The sequence below is a fragment of the Sus scrofa genome, chromosome 4, assembly GCF_054392235.1.
Source record: "Sus scrofa isolate SSC_HxYL_T2T_F1_AM1 chromosome 4, Sscrofa_HxYL_maternal_Yorkshire_Landrace_v2.0, whole genome shotgun sequence".
Lineage (NCBI taxonomy): Eukaryota > Metazoa > Chordata > Mammalia > Artiodactyla > Suidae > Sus > Sus scrofa.
Genome location: NC_139386.1, coordinates 129,240,311 through 129,264,242, shown reverse-complemented (window position 1 = coordinate 129,264,242; position 23,932 = coordinate 129,240,311). Strand labels below are relative to the sequence as shown.

Genomic DNA, 23,932 nt, shown 5'->3' with positions numbered 1-23,932 from the left:
AGCTGGAGATCAGATATCAATAGGATGGACTCCTTTGTCCTTGAGGAACTCTATCCAGAGAATGAGTGAATAAATAATTGTATATTATTGAGGCCAAGTACATTGAGCCATCCGATTGTTCGATGACTTCATATCATTAGTTTATGTGTGTGTTGACTATTGTGAACTCATTCCACCTACTTGGCATCCTAAAAAGTGAATTTGCTTTTTCTCTCTCTCTCTCTTTTTTTTTAGGGTCACATTTACAGCATATGAAAGTTCCCAGGCTAGGGGTCAAATCACCCACAGCCACAGCAACGCCAGATCCGAGCCATGTGTACGACCTACACCGCAGCTCATGCAATGCCAGATCCTAAGCCCACTGAATGAGGCCAGGGATCGAACCTACATCCTCATGAATATTAGTCTGGTTCTTAACCCTCTGAGCCACAACAGGAACTCCTGAATTTGCTTCTAAAAGTTCTCATGGATGTAACTTTTTCTCATTTTTAAATACTATGCTGAACTTTAGAGCTTAATATGTAGTTCCATATTGTGTTTAATTGCCTTTTTTGTTTCCTCCAGTAGAATGCAAACTGCACAGGGGTAGCCACTTTGTCTCCTTTGTTTACTTCCATATCCTCGACACTTGGAATAGTACATGTCACATAGTAAACAGGCATAAGTATTTGTTGCATTGCACACATAAATTAAGCAGGTTCTCTGAGAGCAAGTTTGGGCCCCAGTGAGAAAAAAAAAAATGGTTACCGGCTCAGTCATTTCATATTCTCTAACAAGGACTGGCTGAAAATATTTATCTGAGATTTCTACTAATAAATATACAGCACAGTTGGACCAGACCCTGGGCCCCCCCATTCTCAACATCAGGGTCCTAATGATTCGTACTAGTTTCTTTCTTTCTTATTAGCCCTAAAATCAAGTAACATTACCTACCATCTACCTCACCAAGCTAATACAGAACAAATTTACTTTTTACTGATGTTTTTTCCTCCAAGAAATAATACTTTATTAAGGATTTAACTGAGGAATATAAAAGTATTTCAGGAGTAATAATCCCAGTGACAAATTTCCCTTTCACAGAGAATAAGGTCATTCTTAACCCAGCTGTGTGGATTAATGGCGAATTTTGATTATTCGTGCCAGTATATTCTCCATCTTTGACATAGATAATCAAACATTAACTTTTTTCTTCCCTGCATATTATTATGTATTTTATCATGTCACATAATGTTGAAGGATTATGCAGCTTGCAAATTAAAGTCATGTGAAATATACCAGTGAGTACCAAGTTTATTATAGTACTTTTGTCATTTTCTTAGCATTACAAAAGAAAAAAACATTTTCTGAATGTATTTCATAGCAGATGCTGTTCATTGTATATTAAATTATGTAGAGGTTTCATTGGGAGGAGTTAAGTTACTTATTACAAGAGAAATCAGAGTAAGAAATAGGTTATGTGGGGAGTTCCCTGGTGCCTAGAGGTTAAGGATCTGGTGTCACTGCTGTGGCTCTGGTTCAGTCCCTGGCCTGGAAACTTACACATGCCTCAGGCATGGCCAGAAAGAAAGAAAGAGAGAGAGGGAGAGAGAGAGACAAAAAGGAAGGAAGGTTATCTGTATCATTTTATTTTAAAACTTTCAAATATCTTGTGCATTTCAGGTTATGAAAGAGCAGGAACAGTACATTGCAACTCAGTACAAGGAGGCCATAGACTTGGAGCAAGAATTGAGGCTAACTCGGGAACAGATGCAGAACTCTCATGCAGAACTGGTGGAGGCTCATCGTCAGCAAGTCCAGGCGCAGCGAGAAATAGAAAGGCTCTCAAGTGAACTGGAGGAAGTGAAGCAACTCTCTAAAGAGAAAGTAATTCCTGTTCTAATTTTACCTTACTGAAAATCTTAAGACATTTGTTTTTTTCAACTGTAGAATGTAGTTCTTACAAAAGTTAATTGTGTTCCACAACAATGTGAATGTACTTAATGCCACTGAATTTTATACTTAAAAATGGTTAAGGTGGTAAATTTCATGTTGTATGTATATTAACCAAAATTTTAACTTTTTTTTTTTTTTTTTTTTTTGTCTTTTGTCGTTGTTGTTGTTGTTGCTATTTCTTGGGCCGCTTCTGCGGCATATGGAGGTTCCCAGGCTAGGGGTTGAATCGGAGCTGTAGCCACCGGCCTACGCCAGAGCCACAGCAACGCGGAATCCGAGCCGCGTCTGCAACCTACACCACAGCTCACGGCAACGCCGGATCGTTAACCCACTGAGCAAGGGCAGGGACCGAACCCGTAACCTCATGGTTCCTAGTCGGATTCATTAACCACTGCGCCACGACGGGAACTTCTATAAGAACTTTTTATTAGAATATGTCAGGCACATGGAGTTTACTAGGAAAATGGAAGCTATCTATATTTATCTTATTTCTGTCCTTATCAATGATATCTAAATGTAGTATAATTAATTATATCTGATAAACTAAGTTCAATTAATCAAAAAAGTAAGTGAATGTGGATAATTATTTTTTTTAAATGACGCTTTAGGAATTCCTGTCGTGGCGCAGCAGAAACAAATCCAGCTAGGAACCATGAGGTTGCAGGTTTGATCCCTGGCCTCGCTTGGTGGGTTAAGGATCCAGCATTTCCGTGAGCTGTGGTGTAGGTCTCAGATGTGGCTCAGAGCTGGCCTTGCTCTGGCTCTGGCATAGGCCGGCAGCCACAGCTCCAATTCTACCCCTAGCCTAGGAACCTCCATATGCCGCGAGTACGGCCCTAAAAAGGACGAAAGATTAAAAAAAAAAAAGACAGTTTAAATATATTTTTCTTCAAAACTCTAAGTATACATTCATTTTTGTGTGTGTGTGGTTTTTGTTTTGGTTTGGTTTGTTTTTTTTTGCTGCACTTGAAGCATGCCAAAGTTCCTGGGCCAAGGATCAAACCCATGCCATTGGAGTAACTAGAGCCAGTGCAGTAACAGTGCCAGATCCTTAGCTCACTGAACCACAAAGGAAGTTCTCACGTGTTAATCTTTTAATATGGGACCAAATCTTGGTTTTTTGTGTATAGGTAGGGCCACTTGATTACAATTCCACATAGACTTTCTTGCATAAGCCATATTCATATTCCATCATCTGTAGTTTCCAATTTTGGTTTCTTAAAGTGGATAAAGAATTAAAAGACATTTGTTAATCAGAGGATAGTATCTCTTGTATTTTTTATGAGAGTTCCCACAATATTTTACAACTGTCTGGCCTTTTTTTTTTTTTTTTCTTTTTCTTTTTATGGCTGCACCTATGACTTATGGAAGTTCCCAGGCTAGGGGTCAAATTGGAACTGCAGCTGCTGACCTATGCCACAGCTACAGCAACACAGATACAAGCCACATCTTCGACCTGTGCTCCAGCTTGCGGCCATACCAGATCTTTAACTCACTGAGGAGGCCAGAGATCGAACCTGCATCCTCACAGACACTATGTCGGGTTCTTAACCCACTGAGCCACAATGGGAACTCCTTGATGGCTTCTAATTTGGCAGCAAATGTTTGTGACTCACTCATTGAATTTTCTGAAACCATGTAACTTGGTTTTCATATAAAAATACTCCTTTCGCATGCATATTTCAGCAATATTTACAATGTATAATAAAATCACATAATTATAGTCTCAAACACAACTAGCATAAATAGGTTTAGATAAACGCACATTTGTTGAGCAAAAATGTATGTTCATACCCAAGAGTAGACCATTATCTGCCAAAGTTCATTCTGCTGTGGTTATTAGTTTATCTTACAAAAGGTAATGGTTAGTGAACTTCTCTTATAACAAACAATATACTAACTGATGACTTTGCTGTGCAGCAGAAATTGACAGAATGTTGTAAATCAACTATAGTAAAAAAAATTTTAAAAACAAACAATATACTAATACTTTCCCAATAGTAGTCTCTTAAATATCTAGATTAAAACCTAGATTAATAATAAGTGTACATTTAAGAAGTTAACTTTGGGAGTTTCTTGATGGCTTAGTGGTTGAGGACTTGGTGTTGTCACTGCTTTGGCTCAGGTTACTGAAGTGGCTGGGATTCAGTCCCTGGCCTGAAAACTTCTGCATGCTTGGGGCACAGCCAAAAATTTTAAAAATCAATTTGTGTATGAGTGTTTATATAATATTATACAAGTTTAAAGTACTTCCATAAATGTGGTGAATTGGTTTAGCTATATTAATCGAATAAACAAGTAATGTAGCCTTTACTTAATCAATATGTCATTTTTAAGGAAGCTCATGGAAACCATTTAGCTGAAGAATTGGGGGCTTCTCAAGTACGTGAAGCTCACTTAGAAGCAAGAATGCAAGCCGAAATCAAGAAATTGTCAGCAGAAGTAGAATCTCTCAAAGAAGCTTATCATCTAGAGGTAAAGAAAAATTTAATTTGTTCCTTTACTCCCTGCTAACATGTGTTGACTTATCTGACAGTTATAAGTCTAGCTCTTAAATGTTTATTATAGAGTATCACATTGTGGCCTTCCACTTCTGGTAGCCTAAATATATAACTTTCACTTCATTTCCAGTGAACTGATATTTTCTATAGGGTTAAGAGCTTGAATTCTTTAACCAGGCATCCTGGTTCTAAATCTCAGCTCCTAATTTTGCATTTATGTGGCCTTGGGCAGTTAACATCTCTGACTCAAGTGGCTATAATGATGCTGCCTACTCATAGAACTGTGTTAAGGATTAAATCAACTAATGTAGTTAAAGTTCTTACACCAGAGCCTGGCACATCATTATCACTGTCATTATTGGTTATAAAGTAGCATTTGCCAAAACTAACTGGAGGTATTTAGTAACCAATACAAGCAGTTTCATGTGATGTGAAGCCATTAATGCATTGCAATTTCCAACATTTATTCTATTAACAAGTTAGGCAATGCACTACTTTGTTTTTTTGAGCCTTTATAGAGATGGGCAGTGTTATCAATTAGAATAGCATTTTTTGTCTTTTTAAAAACTATATTTGAAGACATCCAGAATTACTTATGAAGTTCTAATAAAGCATTTTTCTATATGGCAGCAGTTGCAAATACATTTACATTGAATTTGTTTGAAGCGAGTTTGGTAACATCTTTGTGAGGGATGTCAGGTTTCTGGTCACCATGTCTTGCTTAAATGCATTTGGAGTCAGATCCCTTTGAAAATATTGTGTCTGTCCATCAAAACACATTCGCAAGCTGAATCCAATCCTCAGGCCAAGAGATTAGAACCTTTGGTCTTCAGAGACAAATGTGAATCCTAATGGGTTCAGCATAATTATTTAATTGATATTAGCTGCTTAGTCTAGGGACCAACAGTAATAATTGGTTCATTTCATGTGTTGCCAGAAACTACTCAGTATGCTTTCATTATATGGTCTGTATTCTACTTTTATTTTTAATTATCCAATTTTTTACTTTTAGTTCTATAAACTTCTTGAAATTATTTACAAGCAGTTCATAAAATAAATTATAAAAATTGATTCTAGTATTGCTGTTTAGTATCTGGTACTAATATTTACTATGTATCATATGAAAGTATGTAATATGGACACTTGCACAGGGCCTGCCACTGGTGCTTTTGAGGCCTGCCAGGGATGAAGGCACCTCACACAGTGCTTTCTCACCAGGCCTAGACACGCTGGTCCTTGTAAGCCTCATAGTGGAACAGCTGTTTAACCCATTCAAGCGGAAGGATGAAAGCTGTATGTCCATTGGAACATGATGTGAATGGCAGAGACCTTTCATTGTGCAGACAGTACAGTGCTCTGAACAGACACTAAAAGCAGCTCTCAGAGAACCCAGCACTTGTGTCACAGTATGAATTAGATTCTGATGGAACAGCTTTTGATAAATGAAGCCTCCCAACTGGACAGTGATCGGTTTGGACCCATTACCTTGCATTTGCAATCAGATTGGATCACCTTCTATGCTGAGTTTCCCCAAGACTGTTGAGCAGTGATTCTTACAGAAAGACACCCTCTCCAGAGAAATGCAGTATTTATATACAGTGCGTTGGATCTCTAGGAAACACCAGCGTTAGCAGGGAACACTGTATTAAAGGCCCAGGGCTACTGTGAAGTGTTTATCTATGACTTGACAGTAAAGCTTCTAGAACCAGTTCCCACCTCTGCAAGGAGGTTGTTCTCTTAGAGTCAGTGATTACCTGCAAAACCTACAAATTTATGCAAGGCACACCCTCAAGTTTCAAAAAATTAGAAACGTAAAGATGCCTTCCGTGGAGTTCCCAGTGTGGTGCAGTGGGATCAGTGGCATCTCTCAGCACTGGCATGCAAGTTTGCATCCCCAGCCAGGCACAGTGGGGTAAGGAACTGGCTTTGCTGCAGCTGTGGCATGGGTTGCAACTGTGGCTCTGATCTGATCCACATGCCTCAGAACAGCCAAAAAAAAAAAAAAAAAAAAAAAAGATGGTGTCTATGTTGTGGGAATAGCAATGATTGATGTTTACCAAAGAGACCCCTGGGAGTTCTCTTGTGGCACAGTGCATTAAGGATCCAGAGTTATGACTGCTGTGGCTAGGGTTGCTGTTGTGGTGCAGTTTCAATCCCTGTCTTGCGAACTTCAACATGCTATGGGTGTGGCCAAAAATAAAATAAAATTGTCAAAAAAGTCACTTAATAATTGCAAAATTCCTGATTTTTTTCAATGAGAATAAGATTTTTAAAAACTTTATTGTGGAAAATTTTAAACATACTCAAAAGTAGAATTCTATGAATCCTCCTACATATTATTTAACTTTAATAATTATCAACTCATGGCCAGTTTGATTTAATCTATAAGTGCAATGATCATTTATTTTAATCTAAAAGAAAATACTTTTGAGATGAAAAAGTGCTCTTTCTATCTACGCCAGGACACTAGGCATAAAACCTAGACAGTTGTAGGCAAATTTGGAAGTCTGGTCACCGTACCCTGAACCTCAGTTACTTCCCTTTCTTCCCTCCCTGCATATCACATAATTTTTTTAAGCAAATCCCAATTACCATTATTTTATTAGTAGACATTTCAAAAACTATCTCTAAAAGATAAGAGCTATTTTTATTTTGTTTTTTTGTTTTTACTTTTAGCTTTTTAGAACTGCACCCACGGGGTATAGAAGTTCTCAGGCTAGGGGTCGAATTGGAGCTACAGCGGCCAGCCTACACTACAGCCACAGCAGTGCAGGATCCAAGCCACATCTGTGACCTACACCACAGCTCACGGCAATGCCGTATCCCTGACTCACTGAATGAGGCCAGGGTCAAACCCGCATCCTCAGGGAGCCTAGTCAGGTTCATTACCACTGAGCCAAGACAGGAACTCTCAAGAGCTATATTTATTTTTATTTTTATTTATCTTTTTAGGGCCATACCCGTAGCATATGGAAGTTCCCAGGCTAGGGGTCAAATTGGAGCTGTAGCTGGCCTACACCACAGACACAGCAGTGGGGGCATACAAGCCATGTCTGCAAACCTACACCACAGCTCACAGCAACACCGGATCCTTAACCCACTGAGCGAGGCCAGGGATTGAACCTGCGTCTACATGGATGCTAGTCAGATTCGTTTCCTCTGAGCCCCAACAGGAGCTCCCCAAGAGCTGTTTTTTAAAAGCATAACCACGTGCCTTTATCACACCTAAAAATTGACTCTAATTCTTTAATATCACCAAATTTCCTCAATTATCACAATAATGTCTTTATAGTTGATTTATTCAAATCAGGATCCAAAAGCAGTCCATTGTATTTAGTTAACTGTTCCTATGTAATTTTACTTTTTTTTTTTTGTCTTTTCTAGGACCTCACCCGCAGCATATGGAGGTTCCCAGGCTAGGGGTCGAATCAGAGCTGTAGCCACCGGCCTACACCAGAGCCACAGCAACTCGGGATCCAAGCCTGTCTGCAACCTACACCACAGCTCACGGCAACGCCGGATCCTTAACCTACTGAGCAAGGCCAGGGATCGAACCCACAACCTCATGATTCCTAGTTGGATTCGTTAACCACTGCACCACGGTGGGAACTCCTTAAGTAATATTAAGACTATGGATTCTTTATCCCTCTTTTTTCCTCCAGTATGTTATGAGAAGTCATGTTTGTAACTATAAGCAGAATTTACCTTCATTGAAGTGGAAATGGAAAATATTAGAATGTTGTTGAAACCAACTTCACCTTATTTTCTTCTTTCCTTTTAAATTTTGGGGCTATACAGATGATTTCACATCAGGAGAACCATGCGAAGTGGAAGGTTTCTGCTGACTCTCAAAAGACTTCTGTTCAGCAGCTGAATGAACAGTTAGAGAAAGCAAAACTAGAATTAGAAGAAGCTCAGGACACTGTAAGCAATTTGCATCAACAAGTCCAAGACAGGAATGAAGTAATTGAAGCTACAAATGAAGCATTACTTATTAAAGTAAGTAAGTGTATAAAAGTACACAAAGCAAAACTGTAATGAAGTAAATTTCTGACTTATTTCCATCCTTATAGTTTTTAGAGGACCAAATAACCCCAAGTTGACCTGTTTGAATAAAAAGCACTTTATTTGGAGGACACTGAATTTGGGAATTATTAATATGTTATATCTTCATACCACAAGAGAAATAATTTATAAACGTTCAAATGTGAACTTTTTAAAAGTCTTTGTGTGTGTGTGTGAGAACGTTTAATTTCTACTCTTCCAGCATATTTCCATTATGCTCTACAGTGTTAGCAACCATAGTCATCATATTATACATTAGTCCTCCAGACTTGAGTCATCTTATACCTGGAGGGTTGTAGCCTTTTAGCACCCTCTCCTGTTTCCCCCACCTCCCAGCCTCTGGCAACCACTTTCCTGCTGACTTTTGCTGAGTTTGACTCTAAATTTCATTTTTTAAGATTCTACATACTAAGTGATACTGTGTAGTATTTGTTTTTGTAGTCTCTATTTTATTTCAGTTAGCAAAGTCCATTCGTGTTATCCCAAAGGGTACATTATATATTCCGTTATATATATTTACATATTTTTTATCCATTCTTCTGTGATGGGCACTTAAGTTTTGCCTTAGCTGAGGTATTGTGAATAATGCTGCAGTAAACATAGGAGTGCAGCTCTCTCTTTGATATCCTTTTTTCATTCCCTTTGAATATGAAGTAAAGTTGCTAGACTGTCTGGTAGTTACATTTTTAATTTTTGGAGGAACCTCCATGCTATTTTCTGTTAGCGGCTGTACCAATTTACATGCCCCTTAACAGTATACAAAGGCTCCCTTTTCGTCACACCTATGCCAGCATTATTTCTTGTCTTTTTGATGACAGCCATTCTTACAGATGTAAGGTGATACCTCATTTGATTTTGAATTTTATTTCCCAGATAATGAGTGATACTAAGCACCTTTTCATGTACCTTTTGGCCCTTTGTATATCTTCTTTAAACAAATGTATATTCATTTCCTCTGTCCATTTTTTAATTAGATTCTTTCTTTTCTCTTAAGTTGTATGAGTTGTTTATGTATTTTGGATAATAACCTCGTATCAGATAAATGATTTGCAAATATTTTCTCCCATTCTGTAGGTTTCCTTTTCATTTTACTTATTTTTTTCAGCTGCGCCCATGGCATATAAAAATTCCCAGGTCAGGGATTGAACTTTTGAGTTGATTTTTGTGTATGGTATAAGACTGGAGTTCAGTTTCATTCTTTTGGATCCAGCTATCCAGTTTTCCCAGCACCATTTATTAAAGATACTATCCTTTTCACTTTGAATATCCTTGGCTCCTTTGTCAAAAATTAATTTGCTGTACATGCATGTGTTTATTTCTGGGCTATCTATTCTGTTCCATCAATCTGTGTGTTCATTTCTATACCAATATGTACCATATTGTTTTTTTTACTATGATTTTGTAATATGGTTTGAAATCAGGAAGTGTGATACCTCCAGCTTTGTTCTTTCTCAAGATTAGCTTTGGCTATTTGGGGTCTTTTATGGTTCCATACAAATTTTAGAATTACTTGTTCTATTTTTGTTAAAAATGCCATTGGAACTTTAACAGAGGTTGAGTTGAATCTGTAGATCACTTAGGATAGTACAGATGTTTTCACAATGTTAATTCTTTCAGTTCACAAGCACAAAATACCTTTCTGTTTACCTTATCTTCAGTTTCTTTCATCATTGTTTTATAGTTTTCAGTGGGCAGGTATCTCACCTCCTTGGTAAATGTATTCCAAAGCATTTTATTCTCTTTGATGAAGTTGTAAGTGAGATTATTTTACTAATTTCTGTTTCTGATAATTCATTATTAATGTATAGAAATACAACAGATTTTTGCGTGCTGATTTTGTATCCTGCTGTTTTGCTGAATTTATTTACTAGTTATAACAGTTTTTTGGTGGCATCTTTACAATTTTCTATACATAATATGTCATTTACAAATAGTTACAATTTTACTTCTTCCTTTCCGATTTGGATTCCTTTTATTTCTTTTCTTTTCTTTTTCCCCCCCTAATTTCTCTGGCTAGGACTTCTAATACTATGTTGAAGAAGTGGTGAGAGTAGGCATCCTTGCCTTGCTCCTGATCTTAGAGGAAGTGTTTTCAGCTTTTCACTGTTGAAACGTTGAAATGTTAAATGAAATGTTCACATGTTAACTGTGGGCTTGTCATATATGGCCTTTATTGTGTTGGGGTACATTATTCCTATACTTACTTTGTTGTGAGTTTTCATCATAGATGGATACTGAATTCTGTCAAATGCTTGTTCTGCATCTATTGAGATGATCAGATGGTTTTTAGCCTTCATTTTGTTAATGTGGTATTACATTTATTTGCAGATGTTGAACCTTCCTTACATCCCTGGAATTAATCCCACTTGATCATGGTATATAATTCTTTTAATGTATCATTGAATTCAGTTTTTTGACATTTTTTGAAGATTTTCATGTCTATATTCATCATCAGTTATATTGATCTGTAATTTTCATTTCTTGTGGCATCCCTGTCTGGTTTTGGTATCAGAATAATGCTGGGCTTGTAAACATGAGTTTGGAAATGTTTGCTCCTCTTGTTTTTTTAGAAGAGCTTGAGAAGGATTGGTATTAATTCTTAAATGTTTGGTATAATTTGCCAGCAAAGCCATTTGGTCCTAGACTTCTGTTGTTAGGGGGTTTTGTTGTTTTTTAAAAATTACTGATTCAGGAGTTCCCCTTGTAGCTTAGCAGGGTTGTGTCTTTGAGGACACAGGCTCCATCCGTGACCTCGCTAAAAGTTGTTCTAAAGGATAACTGCCAGGAAGAGTATTCTTGGTTGTCAGGTGTTCTTGTTTTCAACACTTTGAATATATCATGCCACTACCTTCTGGCTTTCAGTTTCTGTTGATAATCTAATGGGGTTCCCTTGTACATAACAAGGTGTTTTCTTTTCCTGCTTTTAAGATTCTCTTCTTGTCTTTAACTTTTGAAGATTTAATAATAATGTATCTCAATGTGGGTCTCTTTGGATTCATCATACTTGCTACACTCTGGGCTTCCTAGATCTGGTTGTCTGTTTCTTCTTCAAATTAGGGAATTTTTCAGCCATTGTTTCTTTGAATAAGCTTTATGCCCCTTTCTCTCTCTTCTTCTTCTTCTGAGACTCCTATAATATGTATATTGGTGCATCTGATGATGTCCCTTTAGTTCCTTAGCTTTCTTCACTCTTTATTCCTTTTTATTTTTGCTCCTGTTATTGGAAGAATTCTATTTCCTCTCTTTGAGTTTACTGATCATTTCTTCCCCTTGATGTAGTCTGCTGTTGAAACCCTCTACCGAATTTTTCAGTTCAGTTACTGTATTCTTTTTTTTTTTTGCTTTTTAGGGCCACACCTGTGGCATATGGAAGTTCCTAGGATAGGGGTTGAATCAGAGCTTCAGCTGCCAGCCTAAGCTACAGCCACAGTAACACAGGATCTGAGCTGCATCTGCAACCTACACCACAGCTCATAGCAATGCTGGATCTTTTAACCCAGTGAGTGAGGCCAGGGTTCGAACCCACATCCTCATGGATACTAGTCAGGCTCGTTACCACTGAGCTACAAATGGGGACTTCCAGTTACTGTACTCTTAACATTGTGATTTTCTCTAGCTCAAATTAAAGGATACTCCTTAGATACTCTTATATTTATATCTCTTTATTGAAATTCTCACTGTGAGAATGCATTATTCTCCTGACCTCAGTGAATTATTTTGAACTCTTTTTCAGCTAAATCTTATGTCTCTGTTTCATTAAAGTCTGTTTTTGGCATTTTACCTTGTTCTTTTGTTTGTTTGTTTCTTCATTTTTCGTGACTCTCTTTGTTGGTTTCCGCTCATTGATAAAATAGCCACCTTTCCCACTCTCAATGGAGTGGGCTGGTATAGGAGATGTGCCTTATCAATCAGCCTGGCCTGAGCTTCTGTTGTCTTTCAAACCTTTGTGACTGTCCAAGCAGTTGCCTTTGTTCATAGTGACTCTCAGTAGTTGAGGATATGCCAAGACCTGTCAGTATCCCAAAGAGGAGGTTCTCCTTCACTACTTACATACAGCCTTATGGGAAGCTGGACCCTCAGACAACAACTGGGAAAGTATATAGTTAGGGCCCTTCCAGGGGGAAACTGGGAGACAGGCTTTTTTGCTTGTTTCCTCAGCACCGGACTTGGGGGTATAGTACACAAGCTGTGCTCCTGTGCCCATTAAGAGCTGCGTCTTTGTTTGATAGTCCTGTTGGACTTGTGAATGCAAACCCTGTTGGCTGTCAGAGCCATGCTGTCCAGGGGTCTCTTCCTTGGGCAGCAGTTTCAAAAGCTTAGGCACCACACATATATCCACGCTTCTTTCAGAGAGAAACTTGTGGTTTGGAGCAGGCTTGAGGGAGAAGCTGGAGAGTCTTCTAGCTTCCCCAGCCTCTCAGGTCTGCCCCTAGATAAATGATAAATTAGAAGCCTGATCCCTGGGCAGCAGCTTTGAAAATATGAAAATAGACCTCTTTGGGGGAAAGACAGGGAGATGGGCATTTTTTGCCTGCTCCTTTTGTACTGAGTTCTAAGGGGATAGGTGGTACATCCTTACAAGCCTGTTAAGAACTACTTCTTTGTTTACTGAAATCTCATGGATCTCATGGCATAAGCCTGTTGGGCTAAGTGTTTTAGGGCCCATCACTCAGGTGAGAGTCTTAAAAGCTGGAGCACTAGATGTGGAATCCAAGCCCTTTGTACTTAAGGAAGAACTGGGAGTGAGGTATTCCCTCCCATTGTGTAGCCCTGGGCTGGGTGTGGGTTTTATGGCAAAAGCGAATCTTGCTTTTGTACTAGTTTTGATGTGGGCATTTTCTCATTTACCTATTGTATAGATATTTCTCATCTAGTTTTTTTCAGAGGAAATTGTTCCTTGTGTGTCTGTAGATTTGAGGTTTTGTACATGGCAGGAGATATAGGAGGAGCCAGAATTGTACAAATACCAACAAATACCAACTTAATCAAAATGATTACTTTAGAGGGTTTTATACTTGATATACTCTAAAAGTAGGAGCATTTTTCAAAATCAGATAGGTTCCTCTAAAAATCATAAAGTAAAGATGCAAGATTATAGTAAAAAAATTCTTTGCTGGATTTGATTGGGTACATATGTCATTTTTCTTTTTTCTTTTTTTTTCTTTTGTGTGTGTGTGTCTTTTTGCCATTTCTTGGGCCGCTCCCGTGGCATATGGAGGTTCCCAGGCTAGGGATCTAATCGGAGCCGTAGCTGTCAGCCTACGCCAGAGCCACAGCAACGCGGGATCCGAGCCGCGTCTGCAACCTACACCACAGCTCACGGCAACGCCGGATCCTTAACCCACTGAACAAGGGCAGGGATCAAATCCGAAACCTCATGGTTCCTAGTCGGATTCGCTAACCACTGTGCCACGATGGGAACTCCCATATGTCATTTTTCAAATAGCCTCTTGCTACTGTTAACCCCTGTTGATCTTGGAAGTTTACTCTGAAATTTGGAAGTGCTCTCGGTGTTGATGCATAGAGATAAAAAGTTTAATATTAGTTCATTTTGCCAATATGTATGATTTAATATTGTCAGCTAAGACCTTAAAAAAAACCAACCTCATTGGTAGTTGTGAAGAAATAAATAATTTTATAGCAAAATGGAAGTTATTGAAAAGCAAAAAATCTCAATTAATACAGTAGAAATATTTGTAATTATTAAGCTGAGTACTTAAATACCTTTTGTAAAATATTTGATATTCACAGTACTAGAGGAAAGCTGAATAGACATAATCTAAAATTATGTTTTGGTTGAACACTCTATTTATGCTTTTACTGAAACATTAATATACTTAGTTGGGAATTTACAACATTTATCCAAAATTATAAAACGCTGTGCGGCATTCCCTTGTGGCTTAATAGGTTAAGGATTCAGCGTTGTCACTGCTGTGGCTCTGTTTACATCTGTGGTGTGGGTTTGATCCCTGGTGCCAGGAATTTTGCATGCTGTGGGCATGGCCAAAAATAAATAAGTAAATGAATAAATAAATTATATTTTAAAATAAACAATTTTTTTTTCTTCGGGATTTCCCATTGTGGCAGAGCAGAAACGAATCCAGCTAGTATCATTGAGGATGCAGGTTTGATCCCTGGCCAGGTTGCCCATGAGCTGTGTTATGGGTCTCAGATGCTGCTCAGATCCCACATTGCTGTGGCTGTGGCTGTAGCTGTAGCTGTAGTTCCCTAGCCTGGGAACTTCCAAAAAAAGACTTTTTTTTTCAGAGTTCCTGTTGTGGCTCAGTGGTAAGAACCCAGCTGGTATCCACAAGGATGCAGGTTTGATCCCTGACCTCGCTCAGCGGGTTAAGGATCTGGCATTGCACAAGCTGCAATTTAGGTTGCAGATGTGGCTCAGATCTGGTGTTGCCATGGCTGTGGTAGAGGCTAGCAGCTGCAGCTCCAGTTCAACTCCTAGCCTAGAAACTTTCATATGCTGCAGGTGCAGGCTTAAAAAGAAAAAAAGATTTTTTTAAAAAAGATTCTACGTTTGCTTTGTCGCAGTAATTATCCCTGCTCACTTATTAGATATTACCAGAGATAAATACTATTGTATTGCACTTGTCCTATTCAAAAGTTTCTAAGTTCAGCTACTTTTAGGAAATTGTCAAAATAGCAGCAATTAAATGAACCGTAGATACAGAGATCTTAGAACTTGTGCCATGATTAGCCCATATGCCAGACAGAAGGTAGAATTTCTTTGCTTTCTGACAGTAGCTCTCTAAAGTCAATATGAGTTGGCTCTACAGTCTAAATTGAAGAGGAGTTAATGAGGATAACAGAAAGGAAGAAAAAAAGCTAATAGAAGAGCAGAAGCTAGCATGAAAGTAACAATTAGAAGTAACTATAAATAATGAAAGCAAATCCATTAACAGCAGCAGCAATCAATGACGGAGAACAGAAATCAAAGTGAAGGAGAAGAGAGGAAAAAACACTGAGGTGACTGATCTTTCCAGCTCACTTCCTTTCGTACCCTAACAAGTACCCTGGTATTTGAGGGTCACTGGAGTAAGGGCAAATCTCGGTCCATTTTCTGAGACCTGAGGACATCACTGCGTTGTGGCATGGTACGATGATGATCAAGTCAGTGACTTTCTTTGAGTCTTAGGAAGTTGAATTATGTCTAATGTAGTCATTATACTACATTTCTTTGTAAAATTTAGGTGTTACATTTAATTTATGTTAAATGTACATAAATGGGTATCTCCTACTTATCTGAGGTAAAAGTGACTTGTTGACCCCACTGATAAATCAACTTTATCTAGATAAAGTAGTATAAAGACATGAGAGAACTGAAATATGCATGTTAAACGTTCATTTGGTAATGCACACTGTGGTTATCACAGTTTTAGTTATAAGCACGGTATTTTGGTAAATATTAGAAACTATCAATTTTTTTTTTTTTGTCTTTTTTTTAGAGCCACCCCTGAGGCATGTGAAAATTCCCAGGCTAGGGGTCAAATCACAGCAATGCCAGATCCAAGCCACATCTGCAACCTACTCCACAGCTCACGGCAACAAAGAAACTGTCAATTTAAAAGTGACTTGTTTTAGGAGTTCACCTCATGGCTCAGCGGTTAACAAACCCAACTAGTATCCATGAGAACTCAGGTTCCATCCCTTGCCTCACTCAGTGGGTTAAAGGATCTGGCATTACCATGAACTGTGGTGTAGGCCGGCAGCTACAGCTCTGCTTTGACCCCTAGCCTGGGAATGTCCATATGCCATGGGTGTGGCCCTAAAAAGACCAAAAAAAAAAAAAAAAAAAAAAAAAGCAGAGTATACATTTATTTATTTCCTATTAGAAATTCCAAATGGGAATCTTTTATGTGTGTGTATAGGTTAGATTAACAAGTTATAGTGTGTTTTTATACTTTTGCAGAAAAAATTTTAAATGTAAGATTTTAGTCTTGAATAGAAATTTATATTGTTATTAATACTAAGAAAAAAATTCCATAAGGAAAATATAGTTTTCATGGAATTCCTTAGTATAGTTTAAGCATATTCCTAGTTAATATAGGTATTGTCCCCAAATGAAGGCTTTTAACAGAGCTTGTATATATATATATATATATATTTTGTTTGTTTTGTTTTGTTTTTTTAGGGCCACACCCATAGCATATGGAAGTTCCCAGGCTAGGGGTCAAACAGGAGCTACAGCTGCCAGCCTATGCCACAGCCACAGCATTGCTGGATCTGAGCCACAGCTGCAACCTACACCACAGCTCACGGCAATGCCAGATCCCCAAGCCACTGAGTGAAGCCAGGGATCGAATCTTCATCCTCATGGATGGATATAGTCGGGTTCATTTTTACTGCCACAATGGAAACTCCAAGCTTGGAAATTTCTCTAGTTGTTATAAAAAGAATTCCTGTGCTGGGTCAAAGTTTAAGTTAGATGACTTCTAAGAGTTTGTGATTTTCTAAATAATTCATTCATTTAACAAAAATTTAATCAGCACCTACTCTGTACCAATTTTTCTACAGGAATCAGAATTAACCAGATTACAAGCCAAAATTTCTGGACATGAAAGGGCAGAAGACATCAAGTTTCTCCCAACCCCATTTACATCTCCAGTAGAAATTACACCTGATACTCAAGATTCAAAATTTGCTAAGCATTCTCACATAGCTTTTTTCAAGCGTGGAAAACTACGTCGCTCTATTAGTGCCAGTGACCTTAGTTTCAAAACTCGTAGCGATGAAGCTCTTTCTGAAGAATTATTGCAGGACTTAAAAAAAATGCAACTGGAACAACCTTCAGCATTAGAAGAAAGCCAGAAGGATATGTCTTATACCCAGTCAGACTCCTTTAAACCTCTCACATATGACCTAGAAGATGATAATTCTGAGAATAATGACTTCAGTACTCTTAGTGGAATGCTAAGATATATAAACAAAGAAGTGAGACTATTAAAAAAGTCTTCTATGCAAACAGGTGCTGGTTCAACTCAGGTATGTATTTCATAACTTAGAAGTTATAATAATTTGCCTCCAATGAATATCATTTTATTGTTAGCAGGAAAAAAACATACATTTAGATGAAGCAAGCATTCATGCCACTAGGTGGTGTACGCAAATATTGAAAGTATTAAAAAATTCATTGTAGGTTTAGGATGCTTTTACCCCACACAATAGTGTTGAAAATTTAGCTTTGAAAATTAATTTTTGTTTAAATATCTCATATATTAAATATAATTTATATTTGATTGAAAACTAGTTCTACTTCATAGTAGGAAAGTATTTGAACTTCAGAATATTGGAGAATGTTTTTTGGAGTTCCAAAAATTAGTTGTGTTCCTTACTTCCTGGAAACCATTCTAGTAAAGATTATTAAGGTAGCCTTTTTTTTTGGTCATAGACTTCCATAGTGGCTCATTCACATGGTTTTTCTTTTTTTTTGGTCTTTGTTGTTGTTGTTGTTGTTGTTGTTGTTGTTGTTGCTATTTCTTGGGCCGCTCCCGCGGCATATGGAGGTTCCCAGGCTAGGGGTTGAATCGGAGCTGTAGCCATCGGCCTACGCCAGAGCCACAACAACGCGGGATCCAAGCCGTGTCTGCGACCTACACCACAGCTCACAGCAACGCCGGATCGTTAACCCACTGAGCAAGGGCAGGGACCAAACCCGCAACCTCATGGTTCCTAGTCGGATTCGTTAACCACTGCGCCACAACAGGAACTCCCTCACGTGGTTTTTCTACTCTCACTATTCCTTGAGTATTTCATAGCGAAGAGGCAACTTTATCCCGAGTATAGACACCTTACAGACACTCAGTATTTTAAAAGCAGTATTTATATGTATAAATATATATGCAAATACTATATATAAATATATATAAACATTGTTTATAAGCAGTTTATATTATAATTAACATGTATATATATATAGGTTGCACGCAGAAATAAAAAGTTCTTTCAGGTAATTTCATCTTTATTCAGATGCCCATTTGCCCAAGTTAAATTCTGTGCACTTATAATTTTGTTTATTGCTAGTGTTAAAGGAAAGGTAGAGTGTAGCTCCTCTGATCAGGAAATTCCTGTTACGTGAAATTTAAAATAAGGTATTTTATTTTATTTTTTAAATGTTTAATTATTATTATTTTTTTTAGGGCTGCACCCGCAGCATATAGATGTTCCCAGGCCTGAGCTACACCTGCTGGCCTGAGCTACACCACAGCCACAGCAGTATACGACCTACTCCACTGCTCACAGCAACACCAGATCCTTCACCCGCTGAATGGGGTCTGGCATCAAACTTCAACTTCATGGTTACTTGTTGGGTTCATTACCGCTGAGCCATGACAGGAACTCCTATTATTTTTTATTATACTTGATTTACAATGTTCTGTTGATTTCTGCTATACAGCAAAGTAACCCAGTCATATATGTTCTTTTCCTCATATTATCCTCCCTCATGTTCCATCACAAGTGACTAGATACAGTTCCCTCTGCTACACAGCAGGATCTCATTGCTTATCCATTCCAAATCCATTAGTTCGCATCTACTAACCCCAAACTCCCCATCCATCCCATTCCCTCCTTCTCCCTCTTGGTAATCACAAGTCTGTTTTCCACGTCCATGAGTTTTTTTCTTTTCTGTTGATGGGTTCATTTGTGCCATATATCAGATTCCAGATATAAATGATATCATATGGTATTTGTCTTTCTCTTTCTGACTTACTTCACTTAATATAAGTCTCTAGTTCCATCCATGTTGCTGCAAATGGCATTATTTTGTTGTTTTTATGGCTGAGTAATATTCTGTTGTCTATATATACCACATCTTCTTAATCCATTTATCTGTCAGTGAACATTTAGGTTGTTTCCATGTCTTGGCTATTGTGAATGGTGCTGCAATGAACAGAGGTGCACATATTTTTTTCAATGAAAGTTTTGTCCAGATATATGCCCAGGAGTAGAATTGCTGGATCATATGGTAGTTCTATATCTAGTTTACTGAGGTTCCTCCATACTGTTTTCCATAGTGGTTGTACCAATTTGCATTCCCACCAACAGTGAAGGAGGGTACCCTTTTCTCCACACCCTCTCCAGCATTTTTTATTTGTTGATTTGTTAATGATGGCCATTCTGACCAGTGCGAGGTGGTACCTTATTGTAGTTTTGATTTGCATTTCTCTGATCTTTAGTGATGTTGAGCATTTTTTCATGTGCCTGTAGGCCATCTATATATCTTCTCTGGAGAACCCATTTTCCAATTGGGTTGTTGTTATTTCTGCTGTTTGAGTTTTATGAATTGTTTGTATATTTTAGAGAGAAGCCCTTGTCAGTTGCATCCTTCGAAACTATTTTCTCTCATTCTGTAGGTTGTCTTTTTGGTTTTTTTTTATGATTTCCTTTGCTGTGCAAAAGGCTTGTCAGTTTGATTAGGTCCCATTGTTTTGTTTTATTTTATTTTATTTTATTTTATTTTTTGTCTTTTTTTCAGGGCTGCACCCACAGCATATGGAGGTTCCCAGGCTAGGGGTCTAATCAGAGCTGTAGCCACCGGCCTATGCCAGAGCCACAGCAACATAGGATCCGAGATTCGTCTGCAACCTACACCACAGCTCATGGCATCCCTGGATCCTTAACCCACTGAGCAAGGCCAGGGATCAAACTCACAACCTCATGGTTCCTAGTCAGATTCACTTCCACTGTGCCAGGATGGGAACTCCTATTTTTGTTTTTATTTCCATTGCTTTGGGAGACTGACCTAGAAAACACTTGCATTTGTACAGTTGGTCACAGACAGTGTTTTGCCTATGTTTTCTTCTAGGAGTTTGATGGTGTCTTATGTTTAAGTCTTTCAGCCATTTTGAGTTTATTTTTGTGCATGGTGTAAGGGTGTGTTCTAGTTTCATTGATTTACATGCAGCTGTTCAGTTTTCCCAGCATCACTTGCTGAAGAGACTGTTCTATTCCCATTTTATATTCTTGCCTCCTTTGTTGAAGATTAAATGACCATAGGTGTCTAGGTTCTCTGTTCTGTTCCATTGGTCTGTATGTCTATTTGGGTACTAGTACCACACTGTCTTGATGACTGTAGCTTTGTAATATTGTCTGAAGTCTGGGAGAGTTATGCCTCCTGCTTGGTTTTGTTTCCTTGAGATTGCTTTGGCAATTCTGGGTCTTTTATGTTTCCATATAAATTTTTGGATTGTTTGTTCTACTTCTGTGAAAAATGTCATGGGTAATTTGATAGGGATTTCATTGAATTTGTAGATTGCTTTGGGTAGTATGGCCATTTTAACAATATTAATTCTTCCAATCCAGGAGCATGGCATATCTTTCCATTTCTTTGAATCCTCTTTAATTTCTTTCATTAATGTTTTATAGTTCTCAGCGTATAAGTCTTTCACTTCCTTGGTCGGGTTTATTCCTAGATATTTAATTTTTGGAGGTGAGATTTTAAAAGGTATTGTATTTTTGTATTCCATTTCTAATTTTTTATTATTAGTATACAGAAATGCAGCCAATTTCTGAATGTTAATCTTGTGTCCTGCCACTTTGTTGAATTCATTGATTAGTTTGAGTAGCTTTTGTGTGGAGTCCTTAGGGTTTTCTATATATAGTATCATGTCATCTGCTTAGAGTGACAATTTTACCTCTTTTCTTGCAGTTTGGATACCTTTTATTTCTTTTGTCTGATCGCTGTGGCTAGGACTTCCAGTACTATGTTGAATAACAGTGGTGAGAGTCAGCATCCTTGTCTTGTTCCAGATTTTGGTGGGAAGGCTTTCAGCTTTTCTCTGTTGAGTATTATATTGGCTGTGGGTTTGTTATAAATGGCTTGTATTATGTTAGGGTATGTTCCTTCTGTACCCACTTTAGTAAGAGTTTTTATCGTGAATGGATGTTGGATTATGCAGAAAATGCTTTTCCTGCATCTATTGAGATGATCACATGGTTTTTAACTTTTCTTTCGTTAATGTGGTATATGATAACGTTGATTGATCTGCATATGTTGAACCATCTTTGTGAACTTGGAATGAATCCCACTTGGTCATAGTGTGTGATCTTTTTATATGTTGTTGGATTCTGTTGGCTAAAATTTTGTTGAGAATTTTTGCATCTATATTCATCAAAGATAGTGGCCTATAATTTTCTTTTCTGTTAGTATCTTTGGTTTTGGTATTAGGGTGGTGGTGGCTTCATATAATGTCTTTGGGAGTGTTCCTTCTTCTTCAGTCTTTTGGAAAAGTTTAAGAAGGATGGGTATAAGTCTTTGTATGTTTGGTAGAATTCGCCTGTGAAGCCAGCTGGTCCTGGACTTTTGTTTGTAGGGAATGTTTTTATTACATAGTCAATTTCCATTCTAGTGATGAGTCTGTTCCATTGATCTATTTCTTCTTGATTCAGTTTTGGCAGGCTGTATGTCTCTAGAAAGTTGTCTGTTTCTTCTAGGTTGTCAGATTTATTGGTATGTAATTCTTCATAGTATTCTCTTATGGGTTTTTTTTTTTTGTATTTCTATAGTACCTGTTGAGATTGCTCTTTTTTCATTTCTTATTTTGTTTATTTGAGTTCCTTCTCTCCTTTTCTTGGTGAGTCTGGCCAGAGAGGTTTGTCAATTTTGTTTACCCTTTCAAAGAACCAGCTCTTAGTTTTATTGATTTTTTTTTTCTTTTCTTTCTTTCTTTCTTTCTTTTTTTTTTTTTTTTTTTTTGTCTTTTTAGGGCTGCGCTTGGGCCATATGGAAGTTCCCCTGAGGCTAGGAGTCAAATCTAGCTGCAGCTACCAGCCTACACCACAGCCACAGCAATGCCAGATCTGAGCTGCATCTACAAACTACACCACAGCTCACGGCAATGCCATGTTCTTAAACCACTGAGTGAGGCCAGGGATCGAACCTGTGTCCTCATGGATGCTAGTTGGGTTCATTACCACTGAGCGACAATGGGAACTCACTTTCTGTTGCTTTTTGAATCTCTATTTTATTGATTTCCTCTCTGATCTTTATGCTTTCCTTCCTTCTGCTGACTTTAGATTTATGTTCTTCTTTTTCTCATTCTTTTAGATGGTAGGTTAAGTTGTTGATTTGTGATTTTTCTTCTTCTCTAAGGAAGGCCTATATCACTATGAACTTCTCTCTAAAATCTTCTTTTGCAGCATCCCGTAGATTTTGAATGGTTGTGTTTTCATTATCATTTGCCTCAAGGTATTTTTTAATTTTTGTTTTTTTTCCTCATTGACCATTGGTTTTTTAGTAGCATGTTGTTTACTCTGCATGTAGTCAGTTTTTTTCTCATTTATTTTCCTGTGGTTGATTTTTACTTTCATGCCATTGTGGTCAGAGAAGATACTTAAAATAATTTCAGTTCTTGTGATGGGTCCAGTCATCTTTTCTATTTCATCTTGGTTTAGTCTTGGAAGATAGTACTTTTCTAAGAATTTGTCCATTTCTTCTAGGTTTTCCATTTTATTGACATATAGTTGCATATAGTAGTCTCTTATGATCCTTTGTATTTCTGTGATGTCTGTTGTTACTTCTACTTTTTCATTTCTAATTTTATTGATTTGAGTCCTCTCTCATTTTTGCTTGATAAGTCTGGATAAGGATTTATCAATTTTGTTGATTTTTTCGAAGAACCAGCTTTTCATTTCATTGATCTTTTCTATGGTTTTCTTTGTTTCTATTTCATTGATTTCTGCTCTGATTTTTATGATTTCTTTCCTTCTACTAACTTTAGGTCTTGTCTGTTCTTCTCTCTCGAGCTGCTTTAGATGTAAAGTTAGCTTGTTTATTTGGGCTTTTTCTTGTTTCCTGAGGTGGGCTTGTATTGCTATAAACTTTCCTCTTAGAACAGCTTTTGCTGCATCCCATAGGTTTTGGAGTGTTGTGTTTTTGTTGTCGTTTGCTTCTAGGTATTTTTTAATTTCCTCTTTGATTTCTTCAGTGATCCATTGGGTGTTTAGTAGCATGTTGTTGAGTCTCCATGTGTTTGTGTTTTTTGCAGTTTTTTTCTTGTTGTTGATTTCCAGTCATATAGCATTATGGTCGGAAAAGATGCTTGATATGATTTCAATTTTCTTAAAGTTACCAAAGTTGGATTTGTAGCCCAGGATATGATCAATCTTAGAGAATGTTCCATGTGCATTTAAGAAGAATGTGTATTCTGTTGCTTTGGGATGGAATGTCCTATAAATATCTATTAAGTCCATCTGGTTTAATGCATCATTCAGGGCCTGTGTTTCCTTATTGATTTTCTGTCTGGTTGATCTGTCCATTGCTGTAAATGGGGTGTTAAAGTCCCCCACTATGATTGTGTTATTGGTGATTTCTCCTTTTAAGGTTGTTAGCAGTTGCCTTATATATTGTGGTGAACCTGTGTTGGGTGTGTAGATACTTAAAATTATTATATCTTCTTGGATTGATCCTTTGATCATTATGT

General features: G+C 37.7%; 1 protein-coding gene across 6 annotated transcripts in view; it reads left to right on the top strand.

Moving 5' to 3' along the window:
* Positions 1 to 23,932, top strand: part of CCDC18 (coiled-coil domain containing 18) — a 167,013-nt gene that overhangs the window by 73,363 nt on the left and 69,718 nt on the right. For all 6 annotated transcript variants that reach the window (XM_085023994.1, XM_085023995.1, XM_021090195.2 and 3 more), the window contains 4 exons: positions 1,660 to 1,863; positions 4,270 to 4,407; positions 8,232 to 8,432; positions 17,028 to 17,495. In XM_085023994.1, coding sequence (XP_084880120.1) covers positions 1,660 to 1,863; positions 4,270 to 4,407; positions 8,232 to 8,432; positions 17,028 to 17,495 — 1,011 coding nt within the window. The remainder of the gene's footprint in view (positions 1 to 1,659; positions 1,864 to 4,269; positions 4,408 to 8,231; positions 8,433 to 17,027; positions 17,496 to 23,932) is intronic.